This window comes from Metopolophium dirhodum, chromosome 6 (genome assembly GCF_019925205.1).
Source record: "Metopolophium dirhodum isolate CAU chromosome 6, ASM1992520v1, whole genome shotgun sequence".
Classification (NCBI taxonomy): Eukaryota; Metazoa; Arthropoda; class Insecta; order Hemiptera; family Aphididae; genus Metopolophium; species Metopolophium dirhodum.
The window spans coordinates 2,349,773-2,365,571 of NC_083565.1; the positions used below are offsets into that span (position 1 = coordinate 2,349,773).

General features: G+C 29.7%; 1 protein-coding gene across 2 annotated transcripts in view; it reads left to right on the forward strand.

Annotated features, from left to right (window-relative positions):
* LOC132946875 (protein gooseberry-neuro-like) overlaps window positions 1–15,799 on the forward strand; it is a 46,154-nt gene that overhangs the window by 26,390 nt on the left and 3,965 nt on the right. For both annotated transcript variants that reach the window (XM_061016979.1, XM_061016980.1), the window contains 3 exons: window positions 9,174–9,367; window positions 9,981–10,092; window positions 12,200–12,317. In XM_061016979.1, coding sequence (XP_060872962.1) covers window positions 9,174–9,367; window positions 9,981–10,092; window positions 12,200–12,317 — 424 coding nt within the window. The remainder of the gene's footprint in view (window positions 1–9,173; window positions 9,368–9,980; window positions 10,093–12,199; window positions 12,318–15,799) is intronic.

Below are 15,799 nucleotides of genomic sequence, written 5' to 3' on the forward strand. Positions count from 1 at the left end.
GTAAATATAATGAAACAAATGTCCCAATAAATCGTAAGTTTATATATTATATCAAATTTTAATTAATTAGGTACTTAACCAAAAAGAAAAAAAAACATATTTATTGGTTTACCCATTTTATCTATTTCAAATTTGCAGTGTATTAAACGTCATAATATTATATCGTATTTTTAAATGTAGTTATTTAAAGTTAACACTATAAAATCGTCGAGTCCGATGCGACACTCTTATACAGAAGAAAGCTCTGGTTAGTTAAAATCTTAAAGTATGCAGATTGCAATTTTGGATTGGATTCCATACGTCCCAGTTGTGATTTCTATATTTCCGTAAATCAAAAATAGCTGTATATTTGAGTTTAAAAAAAATTCGAAGGAATTTGCTCCACTGCTCGAGGGTCAGTCAGTCGCATAGTTAAATGTCATCGGATCCTCGGGACATAGGTACCTATATAATAACATGATATTATAATATCAAAAATAATTTTTTCGTGTCCGTCATGTCAGGTACACCGCAAAGACGGAAGATTGCCTTTAAAATAACTGCACCGAACCTTCCGCGTCTATTCTGCACACTGCGGGTGTCTGACCGGATGAGACGTACCTTTATAATATTATTATATTAACACTAATATCACACGTATAACAACCAGTATTAAAAAAAAATGTATATATATATATATATACCGAGACTGCCGGGCCAAACGTAGAGCTACGATTATTATATTATGTATAAGTACGGACCGCGGCCATTTAAGCTGTTGCGACTGTTACGATAATAACAATATTATACAAAATGATTATACACACACATATAGGTATTTAGAAGGCGTATAATAATAATATAATATAATAACTGTCGTCACTGCCGTAGCGTGTATAATATTATTATAATAAACGCAGAGCGCGAGTTACATGTTGATTAACCTGTTGATTCGTAACGGTTTTCGCGTACATTCGGTCGTCGTCGTAGTATCACGCGCGTTAACTATAAACGAAAAGCCATTAGTGTGCATTATTATTATTATTATTATCATACATTTGTATGCATTTCTTTCGGCGAATTATTAAACGGCGCGTCGGCCCCCAAGACGTTTTCGAGTGCCACGCGTGGTAAATGCATAATGTTATACTTAAAAATATTATATGAAAAACGAACGAATAATATGACGTATCGCGTTTACATTATTTTTATTATTATTATTACTATTTTTACTTATTGCTTTATTAGTATGTTATGCGCAAAACCCGTCGAAACGGAAAGAGAGTCGGCCGGCCCGCCCCCAACCGATCGATACGAGTTCTCCCCGCGACGATACCACCCAAAACGTCCGGCTATTATAATAATACATATTATTATTATACGCGTGTATCATCGTCGTTTAGCGCTGACCATCTATGGGTACGTATTATAGTGCGCGTACCCAAATCATATTATGTGTGTGATGTGTATTATAACATGTTTATAATGATTACGTCGTCGTCGTTTTGTGTTGCGAAATGGATTCAATTTACCGGGGACGGCGCATCTGCAGCACAATAATATAAATTACAATGTATCTATCGTATCGTTTCTTATATTCCGCCAGGTTATTATCGAGATCTAATGTCCCGTGCACACCGCCGATGAGCAATCGAGCGCGGTACGGCCCAAAACGGGTTTGTGCGATGCCGTTTAATATTATTATTATTGTTATATATAGTTTATTATAATGTGTATCGTACCAACCGTTATAGCAGCCGACTGGGGAAGAGCGGTGCCCGTCGTCGAGTGTTAAATAGTGAAAAATGAAAACTATAACTTTATAAACGTCAAGTTTCATAATTATACAACTAAGTTAATACAATTATCTCGTTGACTATACCAACTTATTGTCGGAATCCATAATAATAATGTCTTTATTTCTTGCAATAAAACATATATAATTTTTTTATTTAACTAACCAATGTATTTTTTTAAGGCTTCGAGATAATATTAATAAAACGTATTACGCAGTTTAGTGAAATTTTGATACAATTAAATCGTTGATTTATATACTTTTATTTGTGTGAGAAGTATTAGACACCATGAAAAAGTAATTTATGCAGAAAAATGCATGTACAGCATGAGAGTATTCTTTATCAGTTGGCGTTTATCACGAACTATCATGTACAATATTATATGGATAGTATTAATATAATAATTAAATAAATACATAATATAGGTAGCTTATAAAGAAAAATTACTCGATATTTATAAACTATAAAGGTATAAAATATCCCAAGTAATGAAGTGATACAAATAGCCAGGTACAAATTTACAAAACTTTATATGGTTCAAAAAATTACTGGTCGGATCGACACTAGCTTCCACCTCCTTGATTGGTAGGGGGGGGGGGGGTTCGGAGCACTAAATGCTCTCCACACATCTCACGAAACCACTTTTAGGCCACATGGTTTATCTGTACTTGAAAAAATATTCAAATCCATCATCAATTGGGTAGATCGTATGTATACTATTTTTGTGACCAGTTAGAAGATGTCAAATTTCGTCTTTCAACAATGCATCTCAACTACTAGATATATTATAATCATTAATTTTGAAGTTAGAAGTACTTCAATTACTTTTTTCCGTATTTAACTATAGCCTATAACAACTAGGTACCAACTACCAATATGTATGCCTATTGCCTAGTAACAAAACGAGATAAAAAAAAGTAACGTGCAAATATCCTAACTTTTAATAATGGGTACCCTATATAATAATAATAAATACCTATCGTTGTCACCTCGTTTTCTATATTATCATTATCGGAGCTGTCTCTTCAAAAATCCTATACCCATTATCGCTGCAATCTATATTATAATATTATAGATATACCGCAGTGCTGCAGAAAGATTTGACCATTATATTATTATGTAACATATGCGCGCGCCGACGGCTTATGATCTATTATTATTATTATGATGATGCTGCTGTTGCGACTAATGGACGATCATTATTTATGGGTACGATATAATAATATGATAATATAAAAAATAATGACAATATAATAATATTGTATAGGAATTAATAAGCGCCGCCTCGTCGAGAACGAATGAAACGATATATCATTAAAACTAATAACATTGATTATTATTAAAGTGAATTTATATAATGCTATAACGCACAGTCGCGTAATATGTAATGTATATTTATACATTCGAATCTCACTATAGCACGCGCGTATTATCATTAATAAAATTATGCAGTATATTACCTCCATGAAAATAACAGATTTATACGCGTCATGAAACTCGTTGATATCATGACGATAAACAAAGTATAATAAATTGTACCTATAAACCGATTATTGTTTTAATTTTTGTTTAACCAGCTTTCGCTTTACTGCAGTGGTGCAGCACAATATAAATTACTGGTAAAAGTTTGTGTTGGACATATGACCAAAATTTCAAAACAAGTTGACCGTCGCCCCGCGTGTATATACCGACAATTGCCAACTCTTTTAATCACAAAACGTACGCCACTATAATTTTGCAGTTATTATATTGTACAAAAGGTGTCCTTGGTGTATTTTTACCGTCATTTAATTGTTTTCCATAATAATATGACCTGCGATATTTTATCATTGGGGGATATCATATAGGTATATAGTGTACACCTACAACTCCAGGTCGTAGTATTGCTTCACATAATAAATACCCTATAGATACCTCTATGTTATTATGTTATGGAAATTAAAATATATTTGAGTTGTCATTTTCGCTTGAATAAAACAATTGGACGGATGCTGCAATATTTGTATGCAACGAAAACATTGATTGGCTTAGTGTATAATATTTTGGTTGTGTACTTGCTTATTTCAACTATCAGATCATTGAACCATTGTTTTTAATATTTATCCACTTTTTGTTTATGACGATTTACTGACGTTGGTACTACCCACCTGAATTTTAAATTTGCATTTGAACGAGCTTATAAGTATATTTTGCATCGGTGTATCATTTTTCCAAAAATATTAAACATGAAATTCAATTATTATATAATATTATCCTGAATGCCTCCAAGTATTGAAGTTAAAACTAAGAAATAATTAAATATTATAGAATGAGAATGTGTTTTTGAGCTACCGTGTCATTGCTTTGCCATTTCATTTCTGGTTTTTAATTTTTAATTTAAAAGCATATTATCAAACATTATAATTTGTTAAAAATCTATAGAATCCAAGTACAACATATTTTTATAATCATATTAAAATATTTTACTTTTTAATTTACAACACACTAACACAGATTATCAAATTAATATAATAATCGATGGTATGGATATGATATAGGTACACATATAGGTAGTATATTATAAATAGGTGATTATATTATTTTGAGAATGGTGACAATTATTATGATGGCTATATTTTTGAAAAATCTAGAAGACGATTGCAAGTATAATAAATAAATAAATATAGTTTTTACAAAAACCAAGGCTGCTTTTTCATAGCATATATATACTAAAATTCTTACCTAAAACTAGTATAATTGTTTATTGTTATTTTATGCATACAAAAATAAAATATTAGCTATTTGGTTGATATAGGTGTATATTATATATTAAATATATATAGTATATAAAGGTTTGATGGTCTTATACTAATTGGGTTCAAGTTGTTTATATATAATAGCTGTAATACCCATCAGCTATATGTATCGTCTCGATTACCAGCCGTAGATAACCTGATCGTTGCAGGCTTTACATTTTATACAGAAATACGTATTAACTCGGCCACTCGGGTTCTAACTTTAATGGATATCCCACACGCGCCAATTATATTCAGGTGCTCAGAACTTGTCTCCCCGGTCTATACAGCTAATCGAAAACGTTACCTCTCTCGATTTGTTACATGAAGTATATCTCGCTTCGTATATTGGTTTAACGGGGCAAAAACATTTTTTACCGGATCGAACTACAATTTTTTGTGGTATAAATATCGTACATATTACTATAGTATTCTAAAACCATGGAATCCGTCGATACCGTGTGGTATTGGTAGATCCCAGTACTTGGACACATTTTAGAACGGCACCTAATTTGGTCATTTGGATCAAATTTTTTGGTGTGACCTGTATTTTTTATCAACGTATTTTTTTTAACGACTACCGCCTCTATTTTCCTCCAAATATAAAATCATACGGTACTATTTTAAATATTAAATTTATTATTTATTTTATTTGTTTTACACTGTGCATACAACTATAACACAAATAATTATATGATTTGTGTTCAGATGTATTATAAATATTTATAACACTCCTAACATTAATAATATGTATATAGGGAAGGTAACTAAAAAGTGTACGATATTTGTGAATATTATTGTTTAGTTTATAAATTATTATAGTTCTAAAAACTGTTATAAAAAATTATATTTAACTATATTTTTTTTCAAAAAATTTATAATTCCGAATCTTTACTATTTGTTATTTTTTTTGGATTTTTCTATAGTTTTCTATGTTTTCTAAATTTTTCTATCTGCTATCATAATAATCATAATTGTGGGGCTTAACTACTTCATCCCCACTAAGTGCGCCTATAAATATGAGCGGAATAATTGGTAAGTGTGTGAAAAAATGTAAACTGTGATGGTTAACTATATGTAGTCTTCTCTAGGTGTTTATTAATTATTTGGTCTAAACGTATTTCATCAGTTTGGTTCAAACAGGTTATGTTTTAATCGGTCGATATTTAACTCCAAACGTTATTCTCCTTTTGGAAGTGCTGATAACTACGTAATAATCATCTAAAATGAACCATTATTCATACCTACGCACTAACCACGGAATGGCTTCTGAAATCAAAATACAACCACATATTTTCAAAAATTTTAAGTTATTGAGCAACTAAATTCATCATAATAGATACTAATATCGATTGTTTTGATACCCTTGATAAAAATGAATTCAATAGTTCATTAAGATATCTGGTAGTCAGCCAATAAATTGTTATCTATACAGAAATTATAATATATTATTATTCTAAATAATGTCAAAATTGTCTAAATATGTAAGAAAAAAATGGAATTATTGTAAAAACATTTACTTATGCAAAAATATGTAAAATAAAATATAATTTATCAAGTTGGAGTGAAAGTTTGCACCTATATTTATACATGTAAATTTGTGTTTTTAATAAATAATAAACGTATTAAGAAGTCTGCTGCGTTTAGCTGTCAATAATTATTTCGTCTAAACTACCTATATTATATCAGTGTTGGGCGAAACAACTGTCTTCGATTAACCGATGGTTAAAGTTACTATAGATTATGCGTTATATAATTTAAAATTTTTTTATTCCAACAAAAAATATAGGTACATTAATTTAATTTGGTAATGTAGGTCAATGTCATAATATATTTATTGATAAAAAAATAATGCTAAACTTTTTGGTTTAAAAACTATAGAATTCAATGAATATTGATTAATATTCAATTAATATTTAATACCTACTAATATTGGACAATGATTGAATTCAGTCTAATCTATAGTTTTTATTCATAAAATCAATATAATACGTCAGGAATCTTAACCCTTTAGTATATTAACAAATTCAATTAAAGTAACAGAAATTGTTGAAATTCATACATTTTAAATTATAAAATAAAGTATAATCTTTCTATAAGCTGATTAATCATTTGTGAATCATATTGTTATAGTATTTTTGCCCAACACTGGACAATATTAAATTGTTATTCGACTATAATGCATACCTACCTATATAAACATAACACTATTTAATATTATAATACCACGTACAAACAAACCGGGCTCGGTAAACATCAAGTTAAATACAACACGCGTATATTGCCAACAATACCTGCAGCACTGCAATTTATTATAGTCTCGAAAGGAAATCCGTATTGACGCGTGAAGGTTTTCGGAAAATAAAATTGCAGAAATGTAAAATATAATAAAACTATAATAATAATATGTGTACACAATTTATCACGAATATAATATTATTATACGACCAACCACGCCGCATAAGGATTATATTATCTATTATTTTTGAACAACTGTCGGGGCGGTGTGTAAACATAAAATATTCACGCGTAACAGTCACCTTTATTTTTTATTTTGTTTTTTTTATCGTTTCTCGCGCACACAAAGCGAGAATAAACATCGTTTGCTCAAGACTTGCACAACAATCATATATTATAGCTGGTATTATCATACTGCTTCTGCCTATATTATACTAACACTACCGGCGAAAGTCGAACGTTTCCTGATTTTTTTAGATTTTTTCCTTTCTGAAAAAGGGATAAGTAATGTTTTTATTTTTTTATATCTTTCCGATAAATCGCCCTTTGTGTAAAATACCTATATACTCGGCGCAGTCGCTCCGTCAGCGGTACAATGGAAATTACATTATATTATTATCTACCGGTGGGTGAAATCGCCCATATACCTATGTATTATGTACCTCCGACCGCGGTAGTACACGCGTTAACGTTGGTATATATATATGTATATATATATCTTGGCATATATAGTAATACCCGCAGTGCACATAGTGCGCACAGCAACAGACGTCGTATGTAATAATATTCATTCATTGCGGGTATAATATGACACATATTATTATAGACGTTCTTCAATGAGCTGTGATCCGAGTGCACCGCGTATTGTACAAATAATAATATAATATTCGCGTTGAATATATAATATCATTCACGTGCATTATGTATACGAAACATCAACGGAGTCGAAAAGGACCACCGGCTGGCACGACGGACGTCTATAATAATAATAATAATAATAATAATAATAATGTGTTACACCATTACACGTATTATACATATACGCACTTACTGTGTACCGTGTACCTATATATTATAATATATATGTAGGTGCAACCTGTTGGCGAGCGGTCGAATTCACACGGTCAGATCCACCGCCGCCGCAGCGCCGACCTCCCCTTCGAAATAATATGCACACCGTCGGTAGTCGTGAATAATGGAACATCGCGTACAGCAAAACGTTGTAGACATATACACGCGCGTTGTTTGTTCCGAATTATCCGTCGTCTTCCTGGCAACGATAATGCAAAAAACCGCGATTTAAAAAAAAATAAATAAATAATAATACCGATTGTAGTATACCTAACCTATAGGCGCATGATAAATAGGTTTTCTCGCGGATATGTTTACTTAAGGGTTTATGATGTACCTACGTATAATAATAATATTATACATAATAGGTCGTGTAACGGAGATAAATATTTGCACAAGCCGTGTCCGGATCATAATATTTACACGTACCTATATTCAATGCCCGTTCTATGTCCGCATTCTGTATGCGGCATCATCATCATATTATTATTATATTGTTGTATTGATGTGTATAATACTGTAAGGTATGTATAGCTGGTAAACGTGAAAAAAGTCACCAATATTTTATTAAAAATAATATGTTATACGTTTCGACGTGGAAAGAAAATAACTATTAATTTATGTGAATTTATATACCTTAGATAATAATATAGCCCATTTAAATAACTTTTTTATTTTTCAAAAATTAACTTGCTCAATTTTTACCTCAGTGCACTCTTGTAATAATGAAATATAAATATTTAAAAAAATAATATATTTTATAATGCAGCTCATTATACAATTTTCCACACACATTTCTTAACCGAATTATCATGCATGATCTGCCCTTTATGAAGTATTTTATGACTAAAATTTTTGTCATTAATACCTTAATATATAGGCTTATATGTATATAAGGTAACTACGGTTATATCAGTTTGCGAAGTGACTAAAAAAAATTATTTTATCTTAATGTTATATAGTTATTCCCGTTCTTTCGGTTTATACTTTATACGAGTATATTATACCCATAGTCTTAATGTTCATATAATTATAATATACTGTTACGGTGACACAATATATTGTGTATTTCATTTTTGACTTGTGTATGAATTATAGATTGGAATAAAGTAATAATAATATATTATAATATATAATATAGTGTACATATGCGTATTATTCTGTATTAATGATTTTTTTCATTGCCCTCGCAACAATACTTAATAAAAATAGAAACAAAGATAATGAGTTCTTTTTATTGAATAATTATAATATGATGTTGGTATAGGTACTTATAATATCATTAAATAATATGTGCTGGTTGATCTTCTTACAGGAAGAACCGGTGACGTGGATGTGCCGTCGGAACCGGGCATCGTCATATCCAGAAAACAGAGAAGAGGAAGGACCGCGTTCACGGCCCAACAACTAGAAGGTTTGGAAAGGTCGTTTTTGGCTTGCCAGTATCCAGATATAGCGGCCCGGGAGACCCTCGCCGCAAAATTCGGACTTCCGGAACCTCGAGTCCAAGTAATAAATCTATTCAATTTAATCAACTTTCTTTTTGGGTCTCAAATAATTTATATATACTAACTAAAGTGGGTCGTCCAATATAACTAATAATGACTAATGAGGTTGAAGGCCACTTCAAATGTAGAACATTAATGTCATGTTAGCTTCGTCGTAAAAATATAATATTTGAAACGGTTTTATTTTTAAATTTAATCTCAAATCGTCACTCGACCGCTGCATTTAAACCACTGAACATATTTTTATCACATCAAGACGTTTACAATCAAAATAGTGAAGCGTCTAACTATATAGTTTATATAAAATATTATTTTCCGTATCTTTATTGAAACAGGTATTAAAATAATATATGCCTGCGTATAGTGTACCTATATTATAGGTATGCACTTGCATGTGTGATGCTTCATATATAGCGTAATATGACGCAATCATTTATATGTTTGAATGATTGACGTTAATATCGAAAATATATTAAACACGCACTTCGGATATTTATATTGTTATTGCTTCTGTTGGATAATCAAATTTTTACTATTTTATTTTAAATTTACTAGAAAATTATATACGACTTCTGTTCTCGGAATATTAAAAAGACCTTTTAAATTTGTTTAAGGTGTGGTTCAGCAATCGGAGAGCGAGATGGAGGAAACAGAATAGTTCCAACGTACAACACAACATAATCAGCAGCAATTTTTCTGAGAATTTAAACACACCTTCCTACACTGGTAATTTCTATAATACATTATACAATTTTACAATTTACATATAATATGTTTTGTAACACCGACGACGTCTAATAAATTAAAAAAATAGATATCGTATTGGCGAATGTATTAACTCTTGGATCATTACGGTATAGGTACTAGGATGGCAAATTACCCACTGAAATGTCAATATAGGTACCTACTGTTCATTTTCAAACAATGATTAATAATAATCAATAGGTATTCATACTGTTTTAGTGTGGGAATAAATTCTAACGCTTAATGTAGAAATTTCAAAACCATTATTTTATATGGTATGAAGACGTGTTTGTTAGTAAACTTTTTTATTTAAAGAAATTTCTTATATTTTAAAGGGCCCTACATACCTAATATTGTTGGTAAAACTAGGGACTTATCGTAAATATCGTATTTTCATTTAATATAGTTGAATGCATACTTAAGAGCTACACAAAATTGCTTTCATCACATAGAGTTAATAATTTAAAATTGTGTTTTGCATGTTTGAACCTTTTTCACTGAAAAGTGTATTTATTATAAGAATAACGCCGAACGGCTTTTAAAAAATAGTGTATATGAGATACGTAAAGCATTCTGGAATAATCATTCGATTGTTTTAGATAAAAATATAAAATAGTATTTTAAAAAAATGAATTATTCATAACATTATAAGGCTATTATTTTGGTAATAAAATCTTGAAAATAAATTTCAACAACTTATCATGAGTTCTATATAATATTATTATTAATTTAAATAAATGTTGGTATATATTATAATATAGTACCTACATTTAAATATACATATTAATATATTATTTAATAATTCAATTAAATCGATTAACGCGATAGGGACTTATTATTTTTCTTGCTAATTATTAAACTTATTAATACCTAATATTTATGATTTTTCGTTTTGACATAAAATTTTTTTAGGCTGGTTCTAATCTCTTGCACATAATATTATATAGGTGATTATTGTATTTTAAAAAAAAGTTAAGATCATTATTATTTGCAAGATGATTTAAAAAATACAAACTGCAATGCTCTAGAATAAAACAAATGTCATACATCGTAAAATATATATATATATATATATATATATATATATATATATATATATATTATAGCTGGGTGCCTGGTATACCTATAGTCTAATCTATAGTCTATACAATAAAATAATATATAGTGTTACACTGTTACCTATAAGTAGCTATTCATTATCCAGAGTTGCATACCATAAACGATACACTTCCGTGACATTATATTATTCAATTTTACTATAATCGTAATATTATCCTTATATTTTATTAGGTACAAGGTACACAATAGCATAATAGAACAGCATTATAGATTTGTTTTTTCATAAAACTTATATCGTGTTTTGTTCCCTGTTGGGAAAACACTCTATGATAGTTGAAAGTTTTCAAAGATTACACTTATAAATTAAAACTTTAAAGTTTAAAGTGATAAATTGTATTTCATTAAACTATTAACACGTAAAGATTATGGTGTTAATAATATGTTAACTAATATTGTTGAATCAATACGATTTGAGTGTATGCATGTCAAAAAGTAGTTAAAAATATTAGTAGTAGTATTTTAAATTATTACCATATTATTATAATATTAACTCGTATAAGTCGTAGGTATAATGACAAATCCAATAAATCGAATGAACGTAGTACGTAACTTTATTAAGTGAAATGCATACATTTTAAATAAATCATATATAATATTATAATATTATTATAATTCTCGTGAACTTTAATCACCGGTTAGCCGGTTTGCGATGTATCCATTGCAAATTTCGTAATTTAAAATTTAGAGCCTTCTGCCCTCTGGTGGGCAAAATAACAATATTAAAAGTATGGGGATGAAGGTTTTAGTTACCGACCGTGTACTTACAACGTGACCTGGTGATGTTCGATGTCAGTTCGTGTCTGCGATTTATGGGCGTACAGATAGCGCCACGCGATGCAATTTTGGTCGATTTCGTAACGCGATTTGACGCGACGTTCCAAAAACATTTTAAGAATAATATTATATTACACGGTTGTCGATTTACGTAATGTATTGTTTTATTCTGACGATTATTAATAATTTTTTCAAGGCACAGCTGATTGGAGACTTCAACCTGGCGTTCAGTACAACGGTTACTACGACGGGTCTGCGTGGGACGAATACCAGCAAACCGCACGGAACAACGCAGCCCACCAATACGGAGACATGTTAGAAAATTTTTATAACTACTATCAAAACCCTTATTAGCGAATTTTTATAAAAAGAAGCTGTGTACATACATTTTTTATCAAATTTGAATAAATTATGTGATATCATAATAATAGTAAATTATTATAATAACACAATATTATTCTCTATTTCACCACTGATGGAGCAAACATTTCAATATTGTTATACATAAATACGTCATAATACTAACACAACTAATTTAGATGATATTATAATAAATGCCCTGATAATATTATTATGTTTAAAACGAAATTCAATGGGCGTATAATATTGTTTTACCATGTTATAAATTTATAATTTATATATAACTCAATACATAGGTATTTTATGAAATAAAATCTTAATTATAATATTACGATCGCAATGTGTTTTGGTTTTAAATTTATTTCACGTTACATAATATAAATAAATAATAATATAATATAATATAATTTTCGAAATAAATTAATATTGCTACGGTTTTATCTAAGTAAAGGTGGCTATTATTACAAACGTAAATATTATTTTGTAGTAGGTAAATTAATTTCTCTGTTAAAACTCAAATAATTTCAACTTAGGTGGTTGGGTAGTTTAAGAGATAATCAAAATAATGTTTTCAATACTATTATAACGGTTAGGGGTTTTGTGGCGAGTATTAATCGTATGACATAATATTTAATGTTGAAGTTTTAGTATATAGTTGTACTTAAAGTTTGTTTTTGACAGTGCTTGAGGACAATAATATGTAAGTATACCTATACCATGGCTATACTTTCACCGGATCTTACACTAAAAACAACGATTATACGTCTAGGTCACCCATTTAATATTATTGTGTGTGTTTAAAATCATACCACGAGTTCTGCGGACGATAGTGACACCACACAGGTGGTGGGTGTTAGAGTCTAGGGGCCCCCACGGAAATGTCTTGAATAAAAACGTATTTAATCAAAATATTCTATTATCTAGTTGTATCAGAGTATTATAGAGTATTATGCAATTTCGGGTAAATTATTAAGTAAATTAAATTATTATTAATCATTTTTTATTTGCAAAACCTTCTCCGAAAAAAATCCGATGTGTGGTAATAGGTGTGTAACTGACGACTCTTGTGATTATTGTGACGATCAAGTGACGTTCAACAAATTATGCGCATTAAAAATCGTGAAATTATAGTAGGAGACGTATTTATTGGGCGGAAAAAAACCAGCAAAGTATTAAAATAATGAAAAAATGTTTTGTCAAAACCTCGACCATAAATTTTTTTAATATATTGTAAGTACCTAACGTAAGCAAATAATATTTATCATTAACAGTTCCTTCCGTACGAAGTGTTGGTCATTAATAATATGTACAACCCTTTACCCCCGACCGTGTATAGGTAATGGCAACTTCATCTACACCCACAGCATAGATGGTCAGGTTGGGGTTTATTGCATTTTACCATGGTTTATGCAGGACTTGAAACTGATATTGGACACCGATTTTAAATACCGGTTAAAATCTTTGAAAACTGAAATCGAAATCGATATCGAAACTGAAAACCAAATTGAAAAAAATCAATACCGGTAAACAAAATCGAATTTAAAACGGAAAAAAATAATACCGATGTCCGAAACCGAAATGGAAATCGGAAAAAATATTTTCGGTTTCAAGTCCTGTTTTATAGGATACCAATTTAGGAAAACTGGTAGGACAGGCAAATGAAAACGAGTGTGAAAGTATATAATTTAGAAATGGTATGGACTATATGGATGAATGATATATTTTCAATCAGTAACGTTCGTGCAGGTGGGAAAAAAAACTATACTTTCCATTTACTTTTTTCGTAGATAAGTTAAGACGTTGTGTCCTCAAAAAAATGTATTAGTCTAAAATAGTAAGTTTCATCTGGCTATACTCGAGAGTTATATAATTCAATTAAAAAATAATGAAATAATAAATAATATTCGTCAAAAATCATTAAAAAATGTATCCATTGTGACAAATTAATGACATTTTTATTTCAAGTATATGGTTGACATTACCAAAAACTCAATATTAGGAACTTATTCAATTACATATAATTGTATTATATTTCAAGTATTCTTATTATTGTACTATATATTAATAAATTATCTATCCACTCAAACAATAAAATAATATAAAAAGATTTTATATGGCCTGTCCAAACCGCGTATGACTTAATACTTTGGCATCTTACCTTCCCCCACCGCTTGAACTTTAAGTTACAAAGAGTCGACTGTATATAGGCATGAAAAATAGCTTTGATTAGGACATGCAGAAAACTCATTAACATGAACCCAAAATCCGTTTTCAAAATTAAAATCTGTCAAACTACAGCCCTATAACTACAGTTTTGACGGCCGTCACCCGCGGGTGTGTTAATAATAGTATTATATTATGGTATAAACAACACCTTTTTGTTTCAATGACTGCATATTATAGGAGTTTCCTTAATTTTTATTTATTTCAATTTACGAACCACATGCGTCGCATAAACCTAAATAATTATTGGTTTGTAAAAACTTTTCAGACGGGCGGTAAGAAGCGGGTGATGGAAATATGGTTATGTGAAAACGATTATATTACACAGAGTGATTCACTAAACTCGCTCTCCATTTTTTTCTTTAATAATAAAATTATTCAAACTATGATTTTTGCAACTTATTAATATACCTACTTACTTGTAGACCATGTTTTAAAATACTATTGGATTTTTCACACCATTTTTAGAGTGTCACGTGGAGATGCTGACTTCTTTTTTTCACTAGAAACTTACCCTTTTTACTGTAAATTGTTATAATCCGATGAATTTTTTTATTTTTGTTATTTTTTAAAAATTTTTTTAAATATTGATGCATATCTAAATATTCATTCTAACTTAATATCGTTTTTGAGTTATTTAACTTTATATACTATGGATAATTTATAGGTCATTTTATGATTATGGGTTTAAAAAATACGGGTGCTGCATGTATATATAGTGATTTGAAAACTTGAGTAATTAATATTAGTCCACATCGTCATTTATAATACGTAGAAAATGTCTGAGTTTAATAAATGCGCTATATCTAATATGAAATTTTGTTTTATATTTTTGTAAAGCTATAAGAACTATAATTCCTAATATTTATATATTAATAACTAAGAAGCTACTCCGTTTAAATGTTGATCGACATTTTCAAAAAAACCGTTCGCTTAATAATTTATAGTAAAACAGTTCTCGTTTGAAAAAACAAATTGTGTAGCCTCAGAACACTCCTTGAATGGTTCAAAAACTCCCATAAAGGTTTACTCAAAAATTTAAAAATTCATAATAATTTGAATAAACTCGTTATAAAAGTAGAAAAAACGGGGGTGAGCGTGCTTTGGGCGAATCGCCCTGTATAATATATAATGAAGCGTGCGTACTCGGTGTAAATGAAATTAATACGTCGCGGCTAAATCGATATCGCGTAATGCGAAATAATTATTTATT